At 42.7% G+C, this 24,472-nt stretch overlaps 1 protein-coding gene across 5 annotated transcripts in view; it reads left to right on the top strand.

Annotated features, from left to right (window-relative positions):
* The window catches only part of DGKG (diacylglycerol kinase gamma), a 212,282-nt gene that overhangs the window by 52,802 nt on the left and 135,008 nt on the right, over window positions 1-24,472 (top strand). For 4 of the 5 annotated variants that reach the window (XM_082693811.1, XM_082693807.1, XM_082693809.1 and 1 more), the window contains exons 3-7: window positions 553-629; window positions 8,649-8,811; window positions 9,397-9,459; window positions 17,850-18,020; window positions 23,083-23,132. In XM_082693811.1, the coding sequence (XP_082549937.1) occupies window positions 553-629; window positions 8,649-8,811; window positions 9,397-9,459; window positions 17,850-18,020; window positions 23,083-23,132 (524 nt within the window). Of the gene's footprint in view, window positions 1-552; window positions 630-2,308; window positions 2,470-8,648; window positions 8,812-9,396; window positions 9,460-17,849; window positions 18,021-23,082; window positions 23,133-24,472 lie in introns of those variants that run through there. The other variant, XM_082693810.1, reaches the window with a different exon arrangement.

Here is a 24,472-nt window from a genome sequence, read left to right as displayed (position 1 = left end):
CATGTGGGATACGGGAGAGGGAACTCTGACTGATAAAGGAAGACTTTACAAAGGAGTTGTCATTTGAGCTGGATACCAAGAATTGAGTGAAGTTTACAACATAGAGAACAGACTCCATGAAAGAACGAAGGAGTGAATGAATACACAGTGTAATCAGGGACTGATGGAAATGTGATTTGATGGGGCTGAAAAGCAGGGTGAGTAGAAGGTTAAAGAAAGAGATGAGGAATGGTCTAGGTCAAATCACCATACTTATGTACCAAGCAAGGGAGTTAAGCTTTATCCTGGGAAAACTGAGAGCCATGGAAGTGTACTGAGTAGGGACATGATCAGATCACATTTGTGTTTTAGAAAGATAGTTCATAAAACAGGAGAGAGACTATAAGTAAAGAAATAAGAGGGGAGAAGGGCAGATAAGGGTGAGATTTTTCCAGATAGCCCTGGGAATGAGGATTGGCGCCATCATAACCAAGGTTAGACAGGGAGAATGTACTTGGCCCAGCTCCCATGAGCTGTTCACCAATATTTCACATGTGCATTATGTCTCTCTAGATTCTTCCAAGAAGATAAAGGATGTCTTGGCTGAATTTAATGAGGGTGGAAGCCTCAAACAATATGACCCACATGAGGTAAGAACGTTTCCATTTCAAGCCTTTGAAAAGCCCTATGTTCTAGCTTTTCCATAATTTGTTCCATTCTTAGAAGTTTAGCTCCTTTTAAAGAACTTGTTTCTCAGCATATATTCTCCTAAGTCTCAAATGAACCATTTATATGTTTGCCAAGTTTAAGCATTCTCTTAATGTCCTAGAAGACTCCATCATACTTTCCTGTCTTCAAATTTTCCCTTTTCCTGTCCTCATTCTAAGTCATCAACCATGCTTTCTACTTCACTGAGAAAATAGAAAGAAATCAGAAGAGATCTTCAACAAGATCCTCACATGCCTCTGTACCTTTAATCCTATAACTAGGAATGAACTCTCCATGCTCCTAGTCAGTCCAGCCCCTCCAGGTATGCACTCATTCCCATCCTCTTCTAATCTATTGGGAAGCATTGCTCTCTCTGTATATGTATATGTATCTCTTTCACATCAGCTTTCCACTATTTGCTAGGTCTTTCTCATCAACATATAAACATACTGTTATTTGTCCTCTATTAAAATTGTTTTCCTGACTCCAGTTTTCCAGTTACCTCATTTCTTTCCTGTCCCTAATAGCAACACTGTGCAAAAGATTTGTCTGTAATCATTGCCTCTAATTTCTCTTTTTCCCACTTTCTTGAAAGTTCTTCAATCAGAGCATAACCCCCTACTCCTCCACTAAAACCACTGGTGAGGATTGCCAAGGATCACAATGTAGCTGAACTCAATAGGCATTTTACTCAATGCCAATAGGCATTGGACACAGTTGGTCAGGTCCTCCTCTGTTGTCTTCACTTGGATTTCAGGACACTGGTTTTCCTTTCATCCCTCTAACTTGACATTTCTATTGAAAAATCAAACTGCTGTCTCCTACTTAACATAAGCTAGTCTGAGTTCTTTGATCTTCCCTTGTGAAGCCTGTTTTTCCGGCAGTCTACCCCATTTCCATAAATGACAACTCCTTTCTTCAAGTTCTTCAGTCTTAAACTATGGAGTCATCATTGAGTTTTCCTCTCACATCCCATGTCCAATTCATCAGCAAACTCTGCCACTTCTACCTTCAAAATATATCCAAAGTCTAGTCACATCTCACCACAGGCACTGCTTCCACCCTTACCTGCACTACCATATTTTGTCCAGATTATTGTAATAGTCACCTAACTGAGCTCCTTCCTTGTTTCTGCTCTTGACCTTTAAACCCTATTCTTCACACTCATCCCGAGCAATCTGTTAAAATTTAAGTCAGATCATGTCACTATTCTGCTCTACAATCCCTCGTGGCTCCCCAACTCCCTACTCAGAGTTAAAATCAAAGTCATTACCATCTGTACCTCCGTCTACTCCCTAATCTCATCTCTTGCTACTCTCCTCATCATTCCTTTCCAGCTCTTATAGCCTTCTTGATGTTGTCAAACAAGCCAAGGTTGCTCTACCTCAGTACCTTTGCATTTGCTTTCATCTCTTCATGGAATGTTCCTCCCACAGATACCCATGTTGTTTATTTCCTTACTTCTTAAAGTGTTCGCTCAGATCACCCTCTCAGTGAATGTCACCTTCTCTATTTAAAATTTTAAGCCCTTTTTCCTGATGTTTCTTATCCCCCTGGTCTGCCTTATTGTCCTCCTTAGTATTCCTCACCAACTGTCGTGCTATATATTTGTTCATTTCAGTATCCCCAGTGCCCAGAGGAGTATCTGGCTCATAGCACGCACTCAAGAAATATTTGTTGAATGAGTAAATGAATGCAAGACCTCCCCTACTTTCCTATTCCACTCATCTCATGTTTCTTGAGCATCCAGGCACCGTGCTGGGCACTGTAGAAGATATTAAGGTGAGGAAGCACGGTTCTTGCCCTCCAGAACTTACTCCCTGTTGGCAGGCTCTGAAGGTTCGTGGTCTTAGGTTAGACTTCTGCCTTTGCTGCCAACCAGCAGTGTGGCCTGAAATAATATTTCACGTCTCTGAGCCTCAATTTCCTCATCTGTGACCTGAAGATCACAAGCAAAGACATTGAAGTTTGCAGATGAGTGGATGGATTGAGATAATTTTTGCAAAAAATTATTTATAGGACACTTAAAAAGTGGTATCCATTATTATTCTGACTCCTTTCCCCAGAATGTGTTAAATTCAACTTCCTTTTCCCTGATCCTAGGTCCTTTCATGAGGGCTAATTGCAGAAAAATGACTGATCAGCAGGACAGACTTGGGACAAGGCAGGTCATTATTTATTGGTATTGTCATCCTTTCAGTGACCCTTGAGTCAACTCTGCTGCTGGGCACTGGCAGGGAACCAGCAAAGCACATGTCCTTGAGGTTTACCTGAGCAGGGGCTTTGGATAAAGTGCACAGTCCTCTGGAGAATGAAACAGGAGGAAGATTGCCCGTACAGGAGACAGACCGAGAATGAGCCATTTCAAAGAACATTCCTGAGGAGAAGCCATGCAGAGAAGATGGGGAAGCCGCAAAGAACTTGTTGCCCCTCCCACCCCTCACCCCCAGCTCCAGAAACACAGGAACAAAGAAGGGTGGGGGCTGCTAATCAGCCCGACAGCCTTGAGGCTGAAGAGTGGGAGGGGAACAATTTGGTCAGGGCCACCGAGGGTGTGAAGGCCACGGGAGCTTTCAGAAGCGGAGAGCAGCTTGGCTGTTAGGAGCCTGCTGCCACCCACGCCTCATCCAGCTGGCCCCCCACTCTTTGCATGCCTGGAACTGCTGTGTCGCTGGGAAGCTCTGTCACTCTGGTTTTATTCTCTCTCCCAGTGTGGCTGGCTTCTAGTAGGTGTAATGTCCCGGCACGGGGTGGGGGAAACAAAAAGCATGTACTTGCTCTTGAGCTTGATGGCTTACTGCTGCTAAAATGTCTCAAGGAGGCATGAGTTAGTCGTGGGAAGGGCAAGTAGCTAGGAAAGCGAGGCCAAGAATAAAAGTTCGCATCTGGCCGCGACAAGCAGGGCCGCTGCCCATAAAAACTGAGTGATACTCTGGAGAATCGAGTAGAGCAAAAAACAGACAGAAAGTGAACCAGTACATGGTGGAGTAAGAGGAGCAAGGTGGCTCGGTGGCCTTGTGATCTTGGACTCAGACATGTGGAAGCACAGAGCCCAGCTCTGCCCAGGCTGTATGACTCTGAGCAAGTTATTCATGTTTTCAGAATTTTTTTCATCCACTGCTATTACTAGCGGTAATAGTCCCACCTCACACGGTGGTTGTTGTTGTTGTTGTTTTAAGATATTTTCTAGTTGTTTGACAGATACAGCGAGAGAGGGAACAAAAGCAGGAGGAGTGGGAGAGAGAGGAGCAGGCTTCCCACTGAGCAGGGAGCCCCATGTGGGGCTTGATCCCAGGACACTGGGATCATGACCTGAGCCGAAGGCAGACACTTAAGGACTGAGCCACCCAGGTGCCCTGGTTGCCTTAAGACTTAAATGAGATCATGAACGTAAACTGCCTGATGCACAATAAGCTGTCCATCTAGTTCCCCCCTCCTTTTTTGACCTGTGCAAGAATTCACTCTTGAAGCAGACTACAGAAACAGCAAGTGCCCAGTTAATTCCTATATGAAAGTGGCAGTTTCTGGGAAGAAAACAGGCCTGCACCATGACAGTGCCCAGCATGTTATTCCGAGCACAGAGAGTTGCCAGCATGCCTCAGAGTGTTTGTTTGTCTGGCTTGGGCAGAGTAAGCCACTTTCTACCCATCACACATTCACTGGCAGCGCATCTGAGCCTGGCCTGTGCTCATAAAGAACTCACTCTCCACCACTCAGATACTGCTCTGAGAGTGGCACACAGTCACATTTTTTTTTTTGTTTTTTTTTTTTTGCATACTATACTTGAGGTTCTTAGAGAGAGTGGCAGGGAGCCATCTGTTAGCACTGGGACCTAGAACAGACATGGGAGCAGGAGCACTGGACTGGGAGTCAGAAGATCAGGCTTCCGGTTTTACTCTGCTACTGGGTGGCTGGGGTAAGTCACTGAACTTTCAGAACTTCGGTGACATGAGGAGGTCTGGGCTCTTCTGATGTGAAAGATCTTTGTTTCTGGGCTTATTCTATGCCATCCTGTACCCCTGATTAGGGTCATGAGTGGTTGGACATGCCTTCCATCATTGTTTTCTAAGTTCTTATAGTAGTTTGTCAGTACTTTTCCCATACTCATCACTATTGATGCTGTATTGGAATTATTTCAATACCTGAGTCTCTTGAAGGTATAGACCTATGTGTGTGTGTCACAGGTGTGTTCCCCAAGGTGTTTCTTGTACCTAGGAGGTTCAGTACATAGACATTGACTGAATAGGCCCTACAATAATCGATGGGAGCCAAGTATACAGCAAGAAACCCCACATCCATTAAAATACCTGTCATAGATGGTTTGGGGTGATACTTAGATGAAATAGGATATTTCACTACCTTCCCAGAACTCTAGATCTAGTTGAGGAACTAAGGATGTAATTATCACAAACAACTGTGTATTAAAAAGAGAACAGCTGATGAAAGTGTAATAGGACATGAACGGAAGGGGCAAAGTACAGAAATTCAGGTACAGGAGATCATACCAGGCTTTCTGAAGGAGGTGCATCTGGGCTGGACCTTAAAGTCTAGCTAAAATATGTTGGAATATTAACAGGTAGAGAAGGAAGCAGTTTATGTGATACGCGTGGAGGCTTGACCAGGAAAGAACACAGAGATAAGTGTGGACAGAGTGTAGAGGTACACATATGGAATCATAGGAGAAAAGATCAGAATGACCTCAGAGCTTGAAGTAGCTACGGATCTAGGTTGGAGTGGGATTATGGGAGGGCTGTGAATCCCAGAGGACTCAAGGAATACAGGAGATGACCCACTGGAGTGTGGGAACACTACAAATTAGACCTTCCCGTCACATTGAGTTTTTTTTATCTCATCTTCTGTTTTCTAGTTTCTTCTCTTGTGTATGTTCTATGGGGTATAATAAAGGAGCACAGTAGTACATGTATTAATTTGTAAGTATAGGTAAATGGGAATGCATGCTCAAAAATGTTATAGAGGGTCATGTGATTTTAAAACTGATCTCACCTCTCCCATGGGCAATTAGGAGGCATGGAAAGTTTTTGAGTAGAGAAGCAATCTGTTCAGAATTATGCTCTGGGAAGATCAATCTGGCAAGGATAGATAAGATGGGAGGACTGACAGATGGGGGTGGAGGCAAATTGAGAAGTATTGCAGTGGTCCAGGTAGGAGGCACAGAACAGAAGTCTGAAACCAGGGAACATTGGGCCTCCAGAGCCTTCTTGTATGGGTGGAGGCAGCAGGACAGTGGACACACAGAAAAGACCCAGAGGTGACAGATGTGGCAAAAGAACAGTGAATAGAAGGAAGGGACAACACCTAGTCTCCGATGACTGGGAGTTCAAAACAGAGCCTGGTATTGTCAAAGGTAGCAGAAGCTGCAGGGTCAGGAAGGGGACTGGCCGAGGGAGGGGGCTACTAGAAGTTGAGAACTTGAGATCTTCTCAAACTTACCATCTGCTGAGGAAGAAACTGAGGTTCACAAAGAGAGGGAAATGGGGTAGAGCTGAGACCAGTCACGAGGTCCCCTGAATCCCATACTGCTTTCTTTGATGATCTTTCAGCTTTGGTTTTTGAAGAGTGTTATATTAGATGTGTTAACCAAGTGTTCTCTTTTTTTAAAAAAATCATTTAGTATAGTCAGTGTTCCAGAAATATTTTCTGCTGCTAGTTCTCAATTTGATAAAAAAAATTAACGGGACACTTTGGGGCTCAAAACTATAGTTGACCCTTGAGTAACATGGGGGTTAGGTTCGCCAATCCGCAACATAGTTGGAAATCCACATATAAATTTGACTCCCCAAAAAGTTTAATTGCTAATAGCCTACTGTTGACTGGAGGTCTTACTTTTAACATAAACAGTTGATTAACACATATTTTATATGTTATTTGTATTGTATATACTGTACTATATTCTACAATAAAGGAAGCCAGAGAAAGGAAAATGTAATTAAGGAGATCATGAGGAAGAGAAAATACACTGACAGTACTGTACTCTACTTACTGAAAAAAACTCCACAAGTAAATGGGCTCATACAGTTCAAACCCATGTTGTTCAAGGGTCAGTTGTACACTGCAAACAGTACTTGCCAATTTAAATAGTGTGAAGATGAAGACCATGCAAAAGGAGCCTTCTAAAATATAACTGTGCCATCAATAAATACTCAGGCAAATCAAAGTAGAGAATGAAGAAAACCAAAATAGAACAACAATGTGGAAAACAGAAAGTTCAAGTAAAGAGGAGGGAATGCTACAGAGAAGCCAAAGATGAGCGAGTCAAAAAAGAGACACCTGAATTGATGACCTTCAAGAGAGTAGGTTCAGAGGTGATGGGCCAGAACCCAGACTGAATAGGACTGAAGAGTTAACAGGCTAGTGTGGTCTGGCCAAGGAACACAGAAGGGGAAGAGAAGAAGGACAGGGTAGTAACTCAAGTATTCAGTCATTTCTTTGGAACAGTGACCTTGAACATGCTTACAGGTAGAGAAGCAGATGCTGGGAGATGCCTTCAGAGGGAGGGCAGGTAGAATCAAGGGTCATAGTTGGTGGGTTCCACTTGCAAAGTAGAAAGAAAAGCTTTTGCTCTTGCAGACTGATAAAAAAAAAAAGAGAGAAGGTTGTTTGGGGAAGAACACTTGGGTGATGAGGCTGTGGAGATAGGGTCAGAAAGAGAGACACAGAGACTCAGGAAAGACAGAGAGATAGAGACAGATTGGTGGTAGTTGTCACAAGAAATATGAATCCACCATTTGCTTAGAGATGCCTTAATGAGCTAAGAGCCTGCATTATCCTCTGTTTAACCAAATCAGGCTTCCTCCCCTCGGCAAAGGACAGCCTAGGGCAAGTGAAAACTGCCTCCTGAGCTCCCTCCCAATGGGGTCAGGAGATCATCCCTTGTTTTGGGGGCCAAAACTTTGCATCCCAGACTTGATGGCATATATTTGAGCCAGCTCATGGCTCCGGAAAGGCTCCCAGATTTTCTAGAAGAGACAAGGGGTTAAATGCTATCAGCATTTGGAAGGAGAGCCAAGTAGGCTCCCTAAAAAGGGATTTTTTTTTTTCTCATGGCTGTTATTATTTACAAAAGCCTGCACAGCAGATCTTAGAGGAGAGCTTCCTCAGTGATTTCCAGGAGCATCTGCCGATTTGATGAAGAATCTGATGCCATCAGAGAACGAGCCAGTGATGACTCATTGCAGACTGTCTTTGTTGAGCGTTTGCTGAGTACAGCAGCCCTTTCTGGCACGGTTGCTCCCAGCCCGGGACCAGAAGCCAGGCAGTGGTGGGAGAGAGGCAGCTGGGAGAGGTTCTAGTTTGGGGCGCGTTTCTTGATTCTACCTTCTGCCCTTCGGCTCTTCTCCCAGTGCCGAAAACCTTCACAAGGGCATGTTTTGAGAACAGCTGAGCCAGACACATACCCTCTCCGGTTCTCTTGAGGTTCATCCAGGGAAGATCAGTTATGAGACTCCTGAAGGATGGAGCCTGTTTTTCCCTCTTTTCTAAGACCCGAGCACTCAGAAATCACATCCCTCACAGCCTAAGTAGAAAAATGGAGACCCTACAGAAGAACCATCTTTCCATTGTGTTTTCCACTCCGTCCTTCTTCATCTTACTAGGATTCCGTGACACTGACCAAATCCAGCTCATTAGAGAACCGTCTGGCTTGTGGGCATCGACTCAGGCAGAGTCCCCCTGTGTGGTCATGCTCATTCCCCATCACCCGCTTTCTGCCTAGTCTTGGACATGTCCTGTTACAGAAGCCTCCTGCCAGTCCCGACATGCAACCACCAGTGTCATCTCTTTCCTGCTTCCTGTCCCCTGCTCCCTGTGCCTGCCATTCTCCATCACCTCCTGGCCTTTTCATTCCTGAGCCCACCAGTGCCCCCCACTTCTTTCTGCTTCCCTTCCATTTCTCTCACCTGCCTGCCCTCCCCAGTTTCTCTGTCCTCTTTGTTTCTTCTCAGCCAATTAGCTACGATGTCTTCAAGCTGTTCATGAGGGCGTACTTGGAGGTGGACCTTCCTCAGCCACTGAGCACGCACCTCTTCCTGGCCTTCAGCCAGAAGCCCAGACAGGAGACCCCTGACCACCCAACAGAGGGGGCCAGCAATGAGGCCAGTGGCCCAGGTATGTAGACCAGTGTTCCCTGAGACAAGAAGGAGATTTTGTAGCTCTGATGCATTTGGCACAGGCACAGCTGCATTTCTAGGGTGTCCCCTGTGTGCAGTAACTTCCTTATGGGGTGGGAATGGGGCCTAGGGGACCAGGACTCCTTTCCCCATAGGGACTCATGGGAAACCCTGTCTGATGGCTCTCTCAGAGGAACAAAGAAGGGCAAAATTCCTCCCCCAGGATCAGAGGGGAGGATGGGGAGAAGAAGAAGAACAAAATAATGCATGACAGGGGGAAGAGAAGCTTCTGCAAAGAGGGCAGGAAGCCCTTGAAGGGAACACCTTCAGGTCATGTGCCCAGGCTGGGCTGAGCCCAGTAGTGGCAGAGGAAGGGGGTTATGATCCTTCTCTGCTTGGTCTATAATGGGGGTGACACAGCCAACCCCAGTGAGTCAGCATGAACCCAGCTGACACTCAGGGACGCACAACTCAAGTGATCCAGGTCCCCACAGGAAGGTGTGCCGTTCCTGTGTCACCTTCCTGTGTTTCTAAGAAGCTAGAGATCATGGGCTGGTCCTCAGATCTTCTTTTTCCTCCCCAGATACCAACATACAGAATGTGGATAACGCTGCCAAAGCAGATGAGGCCTGTGCCCCTGATACAGGTAAGTCTTTATAATACAAGATTTGTGGGTTGGGGTGGAGGAAGGGGACATCTAACCAGCGGTTTGTTTCCATGTCCTTTAAGCACATCTTGTCTGCCTCTGTCTTTGGGGCCTCCACCACTCACATGTGCTGGGATCATGAGGCTTGGTGCAGGCTCTTTCTTTACTTGCCGTGAAACAGAGTAGCTCATTAGCTGTTTACTTCTGATGGGGTTGCCTGGCCAGACAGGGGAGAAGGGGAACCTTCTGGGGAGTAAATATATATGGGGGTTTGAGTGAGTGTGTGTGTGTGTGTGTGTGAAAGAGAGAGAGAGAGAGAGAGAGAGAGAGAGAGAGAGAGAGAGAGAAAAGCAGCAGAGCATATTTATAAAGAGGGATCTAGGGCCAAGATACACATGACTGCCTGTAAGTGGTTGAAGGTTGGTCGGGCAAGAGGGGAGGAGTGTGTTCAAATGGACAAAACTGTATAGAGCTGCACTGTAAGAAATGGTAAAGGGAATCTTTTTAGTAGAATTATACCATATGGAAACCTGGGTTTACACAAGCAAATGAAGAATGTTGAAACTGGTAACCACATTGGGACATATGAAGAATATTTTTCTTATTAGTTACATCTCTTTGAAAGGTAATTAACTATTGAAGAATAAAAAAAGACATTGTGTTGTGCAATTTCTAACATATGTAAAAGTGAAATGTAGAACAAGAGCACAGAGGCCTAGATGGGAGAATTGGTGGGACTTACATGCACCAGTTTTCATAAGTCAGGAGGAGGAGCCAGGTAAAGCAGTTAACATTATTTTCATCTATTTGCTCGGGACCTGGAAGGATGAGAGAATTTCTTCAAGAGGATACTAGGTGTATTTCTAATCTTTTCTCTAGTCATAGCAAAAAGGGCAACTGGAAAGACTATAGAGTTTTCCGGGTATAACTGAAGGACTGGTGAGATCAAAAATTGATGGTGGATGAAAAGCAGAGCATGGTTGGGAAAGGAAAATTGCCTTCTGCAAAGTTCTGAAAATTTCAGGCTTCCCCTAGAGTTCCACGAAGCAAGGCTTACAAGCATCAGTGCCTTCCTGAAGCCTTCAGGGGCAGCATCAGGGCAAGACTCTACAAAATATGGCTCACCCACCCACCCTTCCCAGCATCCCACCCAGCCATGCGAGGTCCATGGCCTTTCTGGTAGAGAAGCTGATGCTGGGAGATGCTCTTAGGTAAATGGATTTAAGTTATAAATAAGTCTTAAATCATATATGGAATAAGAGAGGCATATGATGACTTAAAATATTCTCATAATAGGAAGAGAAGGGTGAAATTGGGAACCTTGACATTCTAAACTCTGAAAGAGAAAATCAACCATGACAAGCATTTGGGCCCAGATTCTTTACCCAGAGACTTTCTTAGTCCAAATATCTGGAACTTCAAGAGGAACCCGAGAAAAATTACACTTTATTCCTTGAGGTTCCAAATTGTCGGAGCAGGGTTTTAGTGGCTAAAGTTTCTGAGGAACCAAGGAAGGACTTCCTGGGGATGCTGTCAATACATGATATTTGAGAAAAAGTAATCGATGATGATAATGGAACTTGGCCGGCGTATTTGACCACAATGTTTATTGGCAACATTTGTATCATTCTGGGTCTGAGAGCAACTTTCAGAAACTTCCTCCTGGAGAAGTGATTTGTGATGTACCATTTTCCTTGTGTATGGAGAGTGTCAGTTTCCTGTGGTCAGATAATAAAAGGGTAATGATGTGAATGCTGTCTCAGGGAGGTATATACCATTTTTTTTCATCATCTTTTGTGACTTGAGATTTAAAGTAGAACATCCTTTTCCTGTTAGACCACCTTCTGTGGATGTCTTAATTAGATGCCCCTGTTCACCAGAAACAGGAATGTAGGGACAGACGGATACCACAGAGAAGGGCCTCTGCCAGTAAGGAAGAGCCAAGTTCTGGTATCACCTTAGATCAGGCCATCTGTTAAAAATCCCAGCCTTTTCCTGTTGTCCAAGCTGAAGCCAGAGGAAACTAGATTCTCATTTGCTGTGGCCTACTTAGGCCTTTCAGAGCAGTCTCCAAGCTGGGACCCAGAACAATCCAGTTCAAGTTATTCATTTCCAGAACCAGGTAGGGGAATGTTTGGGTACATAGACACAGTAGAGAGGGGCTTCCACTAAGACCAGACATAGGCTCAGAGCCTCGAGTGATCTGTCATTTCAGGTTGTCAGCTAGGAAAGCCAGAGTGCATCCTTCCCTTAATGCCCAGGACTAAGTCGAATAAACAATGTGAACTTCAATCTCCTAGGTTTTATTTCATTCCTCAGGCTCTTGAGATGTTTTCCGCAGCTAGACATATTGGACTTTCAAGGAAAGTTCTTCCCAATTATAAAAGTAACACATTATATCATAAAAAATTTGAAGTGTACAAAACAAATAAAAGGAAACAACAAAATCACCCATAATTTACCAATGCAGTTACACTTATGCCTGTATACACGTATCCTTGTAGGTTCTTTCTTTCATTTCTTTTCTTTTCTTTTCTTTTCTTTTCTTTTTTTTAGATTTTATTTACTTATTGGGTAGACAGAGATCACAAGTAGACAGAGAGGCAGGCAGAGAGAAGAGGAAACAGGCTCCCTGCTGAGCAGAGAGCCCGATGTGGGGCTTGATCCCAGGACCCTGGTATCACAACCCAAGCCGAAGCCAGAGGCTTTAACCCACTGAGCCACCCAGGCACCCCTCCTTGTAGGTTTTTTCTACAAATTTTTTATGGAATTGGAATCAGATTATGCGTATAATTTGGGAACCAGTTTTGTTTTTCACTTAACATTATACTCAAGCATTTTTCATATCATTCAAGACTTTTGGTAAACATCAATTTTAATGCAAGGCCCTCCTTCCATAGATGAAAAATCTGAGGTTGGATATAGGAGTAAGCCCACTCATGCAAGATCACACACCATTTAGCACAAATCCAAAGCTAGAAACCCAGTCCTCTGCCTCTAGCTTGGTATTCTTTCCTTCATGCAACCCTGCCCAACCAGAAGGCAACAGGTAATACAGAGACTAAGAGAGAAGGTGGAACAAATCAGGTCTGCCTAAGAACCCTAAAGCAAAATGGTTAATGACATGGCACCTAGACAGAACTTCTGTAATCTGGAAGAGGGTATTAGTCTGTTGTTACTGATGGTCCCTGAGGGATGTACTTGAATGGCGTGGGTTGGGGATGTTTCACATAAGGCAGCTTGAGGAGGAAAAGCACTAGTAAGACTAAGTGCCCCTCAGTCCTTCTGTGCCCTGGCATTTCCATGACTAGAATGAATAGTTCACTTCAGTGTAGACTAGAACTGGTGGTTCAAGATCCAGTCATAGTTCTGGTAACCCAGAGATCTTTGGAAAAGTCTATAACAATGTTTTAAAACAGATTTGTTGAAATATAATTGGCATAAAGTGAATTGCATGTTTGAAATGTACAGTTAATAAGTTTTTACAGGTGTATACACCTATAAAGCAGTACCACATCAAGATAATGAAGATATCTATCATCTCCAAAGTTGCCTTATAATCTCTTTTTCCCACCTTCCCTACCACTACCCACATGTCTGTACTATCACTGATCTGCTTGCTGCCACTATAGATTAGACTGCATTTTCTATTCTTATAGACTCATACAGTATGTACATTTTTTGGTGTGGCTTCTTTCACTCAGTATAATAATTTATAATATAATAATCAACATGTTTTTAGTGCTGATTAGTATGCCAATATATAGGTAGATATTCCACAATTTGTTTATCCATTCACCTACTGATGGACATTTGGGTTGTTTCCAGTTTGGGGCTATTACATATAAAACATTAATATTCTTAGTACACATCTTTATATGGACAGCTTTCATTCCTTTTAGGTAAAGATCAAGAAATAGAGTGTTTACAATTATTATGTTCTTGTGATGATTTGACTTCTTTATTATGAAGTGACTCCCTTCATTCCTGGGAACACTCTTTGCTTTAAAATCTAGTTTATTTTAATTCATAATTAATGTAGTCACTCTCATTAACTAGAGTTACAGTGGCATCTTCCTCCATTCTTTTAATGTATTTGTGTCCATATTTAAAAAGACTTTTTAATAGGAAGCATGTAGTTGGTTGGATCTTCTTTTTTTAATCTAAGCTGACAATCTCTGCATTTTAGAATTTTAGAACATTTACATTTACTGTGATAATTGCTATCATTAGGTTTAAAAGTGCCATTTTGCTATTTGGGTTTTTTTTCTCCATCTGTCCTTTCTTTCCCTTTTGCTCTTTTTCTGTCTTCTTTCAATTAGTTAAATTATTTATGATTTTACTCATCTTCTTTTTAACACTATTAGCTATAACTCTTTGTAACAGTATTTTAGTGATGGTTTTAACTTTAATAGTCTATATTCAAGTAATATTATTCCACTTTGTATATACTCTATGAAATTTACCATAAGAGTGGTGCCTTGGTGGCTCAGTAGTTTAAGTGTCTGCCTTCAGCTTAGGTCATGATCTCAGGATTCTTTGATGGAGCCTCACGTTGGGTTCTTTGCTTGGTGGGAAGCCTGCTTCTCCCCCTCACTCTGTCTGCTGTTCCCCTTGCTTGTGCTTTCTCTCTCTGTCAAATAAATAAATAAAGTCTTTAAAAAAGAAATTTATTGCAGTATCCCTCCATATCTTCCACCTAGGCCTTTGTGCTACTGCTATCATACATTTTCCTTCTATACATGTTGAATTATAAACTGCTCAACCACATTGTTATTATTTTTGCTTCAGTAGTTAATTATCTTTCAAGGAGATTTAACTAATAAAAATATTTTTTATATTTACCCATGTGGTTACCTGTTATAAAACTCTGTATTCTTGTGTGTAAATCTAGGTTTCCATATGGTATAATTCAACTAAAAAGATGTTCTTTATCATTTCTTGTATTGCAGCTCTGTGAAGTTTTGTATACTGAAAAATTATTTTGCCTTTTTTTTCTAAAGATATTTCACTGAGTAAAGAATTCTAGGTTGGCAGGGGTGCCTGGGTGGTTCAGTCAGTTAAGCATCTGCCTTCAGCTCAGGTCATGATTCTGGGATCCTGGGATCAAGCCCCCAGTAGGGCTTCCTGCTCAAAGGGGAGTTTGCTTCTCCCTCTCCCTTCTGCTTGTGCTCTCTCTCTTTCTCTCTGTGTCTCAAATAAATAAATAAAATCTTAAAAAAAAAAATTCTAGGTTGACAGGTTTTTTTTTTTCCCTTAGTACTTTAAAGATGTTGTTCCACTTGCTTTCAGCTTGCTATCTTTCCAGTGAGAAAACTACAGGCATTCTCCTCTTTTTTTCTGTCTACATAAGGTCTCTTTTCCTGTGGCTTTTATGAATTTTTTTTCTCTTTATCACTGATTTCAACCAATTTGATTATAATGTTCCCTGGTATAATTTTCATGTTTCTTCATGTATTGGGGGTTCATTGAGCATCATGGACCTGAGATTCTATAGCTTTTATCAAATATCAACAAATTTGGAAAATTTCCAGCCATTATTTCTTAAATTTTCTACTTCTTTCTCTCTTCACGTATTCAAATTATACATGTCTATTTGAAGTTGTCCCCCAGCTCACCGATACGACACTATTTTTTTTTAAAGTCTTTTTTGGATAGTTTTTATTGCTGTTTCAATTTCACTGATCTTTTCTTCTGCAAATTCTAATCCACTGCTAATCCTATTCAGGGCACTTTTTCATTTCACACACATCATATCTAGACAATTGTTACGGACATTTTTTACGTATCTTTTTTGTCTCTTCTTAACATATGCAATCTTTCCTCTAGCTTCTTGGAGAGATGGAATACATTTGTAATAATTATTGTAAAGTTTTTATTATATCATCTGTGTCATTTCTGGCTCCATGTCAATTGCTTTTCTCATTATTATTGTTCATTTTTTTTCTTGCTTCCTTGTATACCTGTTAACTTTTTTGTAAAATACCAGGCATTGACAATTTTACATCGTTGGGTTTTACATTCTTAGAAAAATTCTTGAGTTTTGCTTTGGGGCACTGTTAGGTCACTTGGAAATAGTTTGACCTTTTTGGTTTGGGTTTTAAAGCTTTACTAGGCAGGACCAGAGAGGCGTTTACTAATTTCATCCAACTACCAAAGCAAAACTCTTCTGAGTTCTCTACCCAGTGTTTCTTGAGTTTTCTGCCTTGATTGGTGAGAAGAGACACTATTCTTGCATTCCAGGGATTGTTCTCACCAATACTGATTCTTTCCCTAGCCTCAGGTAGTCTCATCACACATCTATGCTAATTGTTACTCAGCTGAATAATTGAGGGGAAACTCTACTGATTACTCACAGAGGACCCTCTGTAGATCTCTAGAGTTCTCTCTGTGCAGCTTCCTCCTCTTTGGTGCACTGCCCTGTGAACTCTAGACACCTTGGACTCCCCAAAGTCTGCCTCTTCAATTCAGAGAGACTTGCAGGATCTGTCTGGGCTCCCCTTTCCTGTGCTGCAGCCCTTAAAACTCTTTCTGGACAGTAAGATGTGGCAATTATAGGAATCATCTCATTTGTTTTTCAGTCTCTTGGGAATCACCATTTGGTGCTACCACATCCAGTGTCCTGTGAACCATTGTTTCATATCTTTTGTCCAGTTTTTTAATTGTTTCAACAGAAGGGTATATCTGGTACGTTATTCCAATTTAGTCAAAATAGAAGTCATTGTAATAGTGTTTTAATGATGGATAGTTTGAGGATGTAACAGTAACATGAGATATAATGGGCTATCCAGTACAAAGGATTTTTCTCATTTGTCTTTTTTTTTTTTTAATATTATCTATTTATTTGACAGAGATCACAAGTAGACAGAGAAGGAGGCAGAGAGAGAGGGGGAAGCAGGCTCTTCGCTGAGCAGAGAGCCTAATGTGGGGCTCGATCCCAGGACCCTAGGACCATGACCTGAGCTGAAGGCAGAGGCTTTAACCCACTGAGCCACCCAGGCACCCCTCTCTCATTTGTCTTATATATTAGTATGTTTATCCCTAACTTTTCCTCCAATGATTATTTAAATACTTCTGTTGCATATGTAATTTTATTACAATTTCCCCATCTCACTATCCTTATTTTTAGCTCAACTTACTCACCCTTGAGGCTTTCTGCCCCTTCTTAGTAGAGGTTATATCTTCTTGCAACCTCTTAGGGTCTTGTCCAGTAGGAAGTGGTTTCCAATGATCTGGAAGCTTCCTTTCCTTGTGTTGCAGTTCTGTTTCATAAGATCTGTCTTGGTCTCTTCAGAAGGCCTCTTGTAGTATACAGAGTGTCATTGAGACAGTGGTCTCACCTGCTGCCCATCTGGATCATTGTCAGATCATAGCCCAACTCCTGGGACCCAGTTGGCTTTCATGGAACACAGCTCTACTGGCCTGACACAAACCGTTTGCCTTTGCCTGGCACTTTGGCTCTCTGAACAAAAAGTGGGCTGGTAATGTTGCCTTCCCCAGCAGGCATTACTCTCAGGGCTGCCTGTCTGTGTGCTCTCTATTACTTAGTGGATTTTCCACTGCCGGTCTTCCTCTTACTTTTCACTGTGTTTTCTGTGAGTTGCACCCACTTCCTGGATATTAAGAGATTATTTCAGATGGGCATGGATTTAGAGAGACTGGGAAAAGAGAGATAGAGCTCTTAAAGTGACTTGAGAAAGTATAATTCACACAGTAGAATATAGGTGCCTGGTTTTCTCATTAGTAATAACCTCATATTTCTGAATTAGAGGACAAGAAGTATAAAAGAGACAGCGTTTTCCTATCTAAGAAAAGGGGAAACTCCAGAGGGAAAACACTCCATTCCTGCTGAATGATAAACCACTTTCTGCATATTCTTAATCCAATTGATTAGGCTTGCAGCTAGTCAAAATTCGTCCTAGTTTCTGGAAACTCGTTGATTGTTGGTCTTCTGAATATTCACCTTTTCATTTATCTTTTAATTTATTTGAGAAGAAAATTGTGAAAGCAGGCATTGGTAAATGACCAATAGTCTGGTTTTTAGAATCCTAGCCAAAACTCTATAAACTGGGTGTGTTCCCATTTACCTGTTGCTTATGGGCATTACTAAAAATCACTGTCATCTTTTCTGAAAATTCACAGGGTATAGGTGAATTTCTTACAAGGATATAGATTCTTAAAGGGGTCAGAATGGGACCCATTCAGAGAGTATGAACTCCACAAATTAGATATCTAGGACCACAGATTGGATCATATTTAAGTGACCAACACTTTTGAGGATACTTGTTTAAAATTCTTGCCTCTATCAAGAAAATGATGGAGTAACAAAAGGGGTTTAATATTTGTTAAATACTAAGTGCTTTTGGATGGTTTGCTTTTGGCTATTACAGAATTGAAGATCACTGAGAAGCAAGAGCCAGCTAAAGACCAAGTGGCTGCAACCCCCTTGGGAAACCCTGTTGCTCCATCTCCAGGCTCGGAATCCCCCATAGTGTACCTGAAGGATGTTGTGTGTTACCTGTCCCTGCTGGAGACGGGGAGACCTCAGGATAAGCTGGAATGTAAGTGCTCACCCTCTCAAGGGCCTTCAACTTTTCCTTAGAAGATCTAGTATCTTGTCCTTCATTCTAAGCATGCCAGAGAGCGACCTGGGATCATGGGTATTGGTGACACCTGCTTGGGGAAGGTGCTTCGGTCCTGTCACCAGCAGTGATCTGGACACATCTTACAATCCATGCTGGGAACCCAGTACCAGTTGTGTGGAGAGTAGGAAGTACATCTGAGACCTTGCCATTGAGAATCTGGATTTGGAAATTGGAGAAGTCTCAACGTGGGGTTGAGACTCCCTTCCATTGCTGGCAGGATTTTCTGAAAGTCTCTAACCAGAAAGTTCCTACCTTCCCTTATTTTTCAAGGGAGGCTATTCAATATCTGTCTTCCTTCTATTCTGTACCCAAGTATGGGGAATTCCTTTTTCTTTAACTATGAGGAATTCCTTTTTCTTGATCAACCTCTAGCTTGTTAAAACTTATTTCTGTTTCTTCACCCACCCCCACCTCAAGTTTTTTGGCCTCTAGAGAAAAGGGGCTAGTTAAGTGAGGGAGTTGGTTCCAAATGTGACTAAAGTTGATTTAAAAAACATATCTTCAGAAAGAGAGAGAGAGAGTAATGGCTAGTGGCAGAAAGGAAAACCCAGAGCAACTGAAAGAGCCTGGAATTTTTTTTTTTAAGATTTTATTTATTTTATTGACAGAGAGAAATCACAACTAGATGGAGAGGCAGGCAGAGAGAGAGAGAGAGAGGGAAGCAGGCTCCCTGCTGAGCAGAGAGCCCGATGCGGGACTCGATCCCAGGACCCCGAGATCATGACCTGAGCCGAAGGCAGCGGCTTAACCCACTGAGCCACCCAGGCGCCCAAGAGCCTGGAACCTTATAGAAGATTCACTTCAGGGATGGTTTCCCCCACCTCCAAGAGCCTACAGGCAGACTTTTAAAAATAGGAAATAATAGGACCTTGTTAGAAAAGATATATTGTTTTGGCTCCTCTTGGGAACTTAGTAGATATTAAGGGAAAAACCACACGTATCATAGCAAAAGTCAAAATTCCAGCTAATAAGATGACTAATCAACAAAACTTCAACAGTAACTAGGTTACTGTTTAATCTACTGGCAAGGTTAACCCTTGCCAAAACCAAAATGAAACAGTTCATTCATTAGCTGAGCTTAAAATCTCCCCCGTAGTTTTGAGGTGTTAACAATTGCAAGTCTGAAGTGCTAATTTGGTGGCAAATATAGCAGGTTTCTGTATCTTTTGGCTAATGTTAAAAGTGAAATGTCAAATTATTTCTAACATTCAGCTGAAAATTGGAGTTTAAGGTATTGAATTTGTTCATATTTACCAGAAAGGATGTGGCAGATTTTTTCTTATTAGTGGCTCTCAGATTGAGTCTGGTAATGGCAATAAAAAGAAACTGCATTTAAAAAAAAAATTTTTTTGTTACAGAAAATTGCCAACATAGATAAAAGTAGAAAGCACAGTAAACTTTCCTATACCTATCAGCCACCTTCAGTAATGACCCTGCTTATAATCAATCATGTTTTATTTATACCTCCCATGCACTCCCTCTGCCCCAGAATATTTTGAAGCAAATTCCAGACATCTGTATGTACCTCTAAAATACGACTTTTTCTTAACTATAACCTCACCACCATTATCACATTGAAAGACAACGATTCCTTATTACTGCCTGTTCACAGAGAAAGCAGGCAGAGCTAAAATAAGAACAAAAGTATTCGTTTAGGGCCTCAGAATAGCAATATGGAGAACACAGATTTGGGTAGAAACCCATAAAGTGTCCGTCCCAAAGGAACAAAAGTCAGGGGTGTTTAAAGACAAGAGGAATTCTCATGTATGTGTTTGCAGAGAATTTTGATTGGTGTTGGTAGTGGAAAACTAATCTTAATTGATATATAATTGGTGACTGAGGTTATCACTAAACAAAGTCTCTTTAATGTAGCAAATTGCAGGTGTTCAGGTTGAGTCCTTGGAATATTTGCAGTTTGGCCCCATTCAGAGTTCACGGTTCCGCCCGGTTAGGAACTGCATGAGGCCCATCTCCTTAATGGCCCCCCAGCTCCATTTTAAAGCCCCTTGACATAAGTGACTCCATTTAATTTCACCTTTTATATACCAGATATTCAGTCGGTGTTCACATTTTCCCAATTATCTTACCTATTTTTAACTGGTTGTTTGAATCAGAATCCAAATGTGGTCCCTACATTTGCCGTTGCTTCTTATGTTTCTTCTATTTTAATCTTCTGCTTATTATTTTCCTTGTAATTTTTTATTGTAGAAACTTGGTTATATTTGTCCTCTAGAGCTTTTAATCTTTTTTTAAACTAAACCAGATGAATTCAAATCCTCTCCTGATTTTAATGACTGAAAACAACTTAAGCTTTTCTCTTTTAATAACCAAAAGTGCATTTTTTTGGAAATAATATCCTGAAATCCCACCTATCATCTGTTCATTAACAATTACTCTCATTGTTGAAGACCTTTTATCTGCTAATCACTTTTTTTCCTTTTTAAAGATTTTATTTTTTTATTTGACAGACAGATCACAAGTAGGCCAAGAGGCAGGCAGAGAGAGAGGGGGAAGCAGGGTCCCTGCTGAGCAGAGAGCCCAATGCGGGGCTCGATCCCAGGACCCTGAGATCATGACCTGAGCGGAAGGCAGAGGCTTTAACCCACTGAGCCACCCAGGCGCCCCTCTGCTAATCACTTTAAATGCATTATCTCATTTTAAGCTCACAATAACCTGAGAAGATCAATGTGATTATTCTCATTTTAAGTGTAAACGACTTGCCCAAGGGCATGCTGGTCTTAACCGGGATACTTTCTTCCTGTTCTTTCTGGGTCAGCTGTCCCTGCGTTATAGGACCAGGGGAGCTCCCCATGGAGTCACCCGGGGCCCAGGGTCTGGGAACAGCAGTGGTGGGAAAGCCTGCCCTTTCCATCATCCAGCATCTGCTTGGCAACTCAGCCTCCTATGCTGAGTGCCTCTGACTAGGACATTCTGAAGACTCAGAGAATAAGAAGGCCATGACCCTACTTTGAAGGAATCTTGACTCCTGGCACAGTCACCCCACTGAACAAACGCAAGGCGCAGGGATGTCACAACATTAGAAAGATGTGATGACACACAAGCAACCTAACAGGAGTGTCGTGACCTGTGGGTACATGCTGAGAGGTCTAGAGTGAGTATGTGGGGGAAGGGTCAGTCAGGGAGGCCCAATGAAGGGTTCCAAGATCAGGAGGAAAATGAAGATGTGTCAGCTCTGCTCCTGACTCCGCTTATTTCTGAGATCACAAACAGGATCTCTACCTTTAAGATGAGTGAAATGCAGTTTCCCAAGTCCCAAAAATGAAAATTTAGTCCTTTGCCCAAATTTCTGTCCCAGGTCTTCCTTATCCTGCATCACCTCCCTACAGCTAGAACATGCTAAAGGGTGTTTCTGAATAGCACATTGACATTTTAAGAAAAACAAATACAACAGCTTCTATAATGGTAACTACATCATAGCTTTGTTGAGGATTCCATTAGCAGTAATGATAGCGTGTACAGCACAGTGCATCGTACTTATTAAATGCCACATATAAATGTTTGTTAATGAAAGAAAGCAACAATAAATAACATCTGGGGGCACCTGGGTGGCTCAGCGGGTTAAAGCCTCTGCCTTCGGCTCAGGTCATGATCTCAGAGTCCTGGGATCAAGTCCTGCATCGGGCTCTCTGCTCAGCAGGGAGCCTGCTTCCTCTTTCTCTCTCTGTCTGCCTGCCTCTCTGCCTACTTGTAAAATAAATAAAATAGTGTTTTTTAAAATTAATTAATTAATTAATTAATTAAAAATTTAAAAAATAAAAATAAATAACATCTGTTGAGTGCTTTCTCCATTTCAGGTGCCATGGGACGAGGAGTAGGGCACATGAATCTGTCTGTATAAGCTCGATCTTCCTGAAATATTTAAAGAGGCCAAAACATTTAGATGTCACAATATTGATTTTTATAGTGATCATAGCTGGCATAAAATTCTGAGGTTAAAGAAATGATGTTGGACTTCTTTGCTTGCTCTGGGGATGTTAAGAGAAAGAACACATCAATTTAAACTTCCCTGAATATCTTTTTTAGAGAGTGAAGTTGTCAAAACCTTCTCTTAAAGCCTTTCTAAGGGGCGCCTGGGTGGCTCAGTGGGTTAAAGCCTCTGACTTCAGCTCAGGTCATGATCCCAGGGTCCTGGGATCGAGCCCCGAATTGGGCTATCTCCTCTGCGGGAAGCCTGCTTCCTCCCCTGTCTCTGCCTACTTGTGATCTTTGTCTGTCCAATAAATAAATAAATAAATAAATCTTAAAAAAAAAAGAAAACCCTAAGTATTAAAAAGGCAGCAAAAATATTTACTATGTATGTAGTCTTACTTGGCATGTTTCTTTCATGAACATTTTATATTTATTTTATACATATCTTGTAGGATATTGTATGCTTATTTATATTTCTTATATAGAACAATTAAAATTATTACAGAAAAAAAAATTGACCGATCATTTACATACTAATCCTCATTTTAAAAAAAAAAGACCTAGGAGGAAGGGGAACCATTGTAATCTCCATCTTGCAGATAAAGAAACATGGCTCAATGAAGTTAAATGACTTGTCTGATGCCCTTGAGGTAATAGGACAAGGCCTAAATCCACACCCTTTCTGGGTGCAGTAAAAGCAGTGCCCCATTTATAGTTCTGGTGCTCCCACCAGCCGGGCACTTGTGAGCTGTGTTCCAGTGATGCTGCGAGGGTATGCACCCTCCACCAGGAACCACACCGCCACCTGGATCTCATCAGCCATGGAGTTATTGCTTAGACAGGTCCAGAAGCCAGACGGCTAGGTTCTCCTCCCTATTTCCACCCTCTGTGTAAGAAATCAGACTCTGTACTTTGGAGGGTGGGTGAGCTGGCTGCAGGGGCCTTTGCCCCAGCGACAGAACTGAGCTAAAGACCGGCAGCATCAAAGCCCCAGCCCATCTGTGGTGCCCAGAGGACACCTTGAGCCTCACCTCTGTGTCTCTTGCAGTCATGTTTCGTCTCTATGATTCGGATGAGAACGGTCTCCTGGACCAAGCGGTAAGCTCTCATTCCAAATGTCCCTCCTGAAACCAAGAAAATCTGGGGGAGAAGGGAGCAGGTGGAGGAAGAGTCTAAAAACCCCCAGTTCTAACATTAGAGAATAGCAGTGTCTTGATAGAGCCTGCAGGAATCAGGGCAGAACCCCCCACTGCTACTTCCCAGAGGGCCAGCTTGGGGGAGAACAAACTCCACCTGACGTTTTCATTCCCGAAGCCTTGGATCTCACCATTTCAGAAGGGGAGTTGCTTTAGTATCTTATCTAGTTGAACTTCCCAGTCTTCCTCTTATACCCAGAGCAGTAGCTCAACCAGTCTGGTTCTTTCTGCTTTGAGCAAATGGTCCCGTCCCGTTGTACCCGGGAAGGCCTGAGACCCGCCCCCGCTCTCCCTTAGGAACAGGCAAGGACACAACAGGGATCATGGAGTGAAAAGAGGTATGGAAGGCAGAGAGGGGAGAAGGCAAACAATCAGGCAGCCCTGCGCTTATCACCGGCACTGTTAGAGACGGGGCTCCTTAACAGAAAGGCTGTGAGGTTGAGAGGCATGGGACAGAGTCACACCAGCCCCACAGGGAGGAAGGAAACAAGTCCACTAGACCAACGAAGTCATCCCCAAGTCCTCTAAACCCCAAGGCTCCTTTAAGGGATGCCATAGCCACAAGGTAATGCCGTGGGCTGCATCACGCTGGAGAACAACCAGAGAATCACAGACTTCCAAAGCATTTGATCACCACACGTTAATGGAGTGTCTGCCCCACATCAAGCACTACTTCGAGCACTGGGGCTATGTCAGTGAAGCCAACAGACACAAATCTGTGCCCTCATGAAGCTTTTGTTCTAGCGCAAGCACGCGCCCTACAAAGCTGAGCGAGGTATGTGTCAGAGAGAGGTGCGAGTCGGAAGGAAAATAAAGGAGGGAAAGGAAGTGTTGGAGGGAGCAGTTTAGCTAGAGGAGCCAAGGATGGTGTCCCTCCGGGGATCTGTGAACAGGGACTGGAAGGAAGTGAGGGAGTGAGTCAGGGGGACATTCAGAGGAGACCCCTTCCAGGCTGAGGCAGCCCCAAGTGCGAGGGGCCAGAGGGGTGCTTGGAATGTCAGCAGATGAATGAGGAGGGAACTTGATGGAACAGAACAGCAAGGAGGTCAGAGTTAGAGGTAATAGAGATGAGATCAGAGAAAGAATGACCAGGAGAGGTTGTGGGGAGAGTTCACAAAACCCAGCAAGTTGTAGAGGGGATTGGAAGTGTGTCTTTTACTCTGGAGGAAGAGAGAACCATTGGGGGTTTTGAACAGAGGGGTGACACAACTTCGGTTTAACCAGATCACTCTAGATTGCTGT

This window comes from Mustela nivalis, assembly GCF_964662115.1.
Source record: "Mustela nivalis genome assembly, chromosome: 1".
NCBI classification, from domain to species: Eukaryota; Metazoa; Chordata; class Mammalia; order Carnivora; family Mustelidae; genus Mustela; species Mustela nivalis.
The sequence above is the reverse complement of the archived record's forward strand: the minus strand, read 5'-3'. Positions and strand labels throughout refer to the sequence as shown.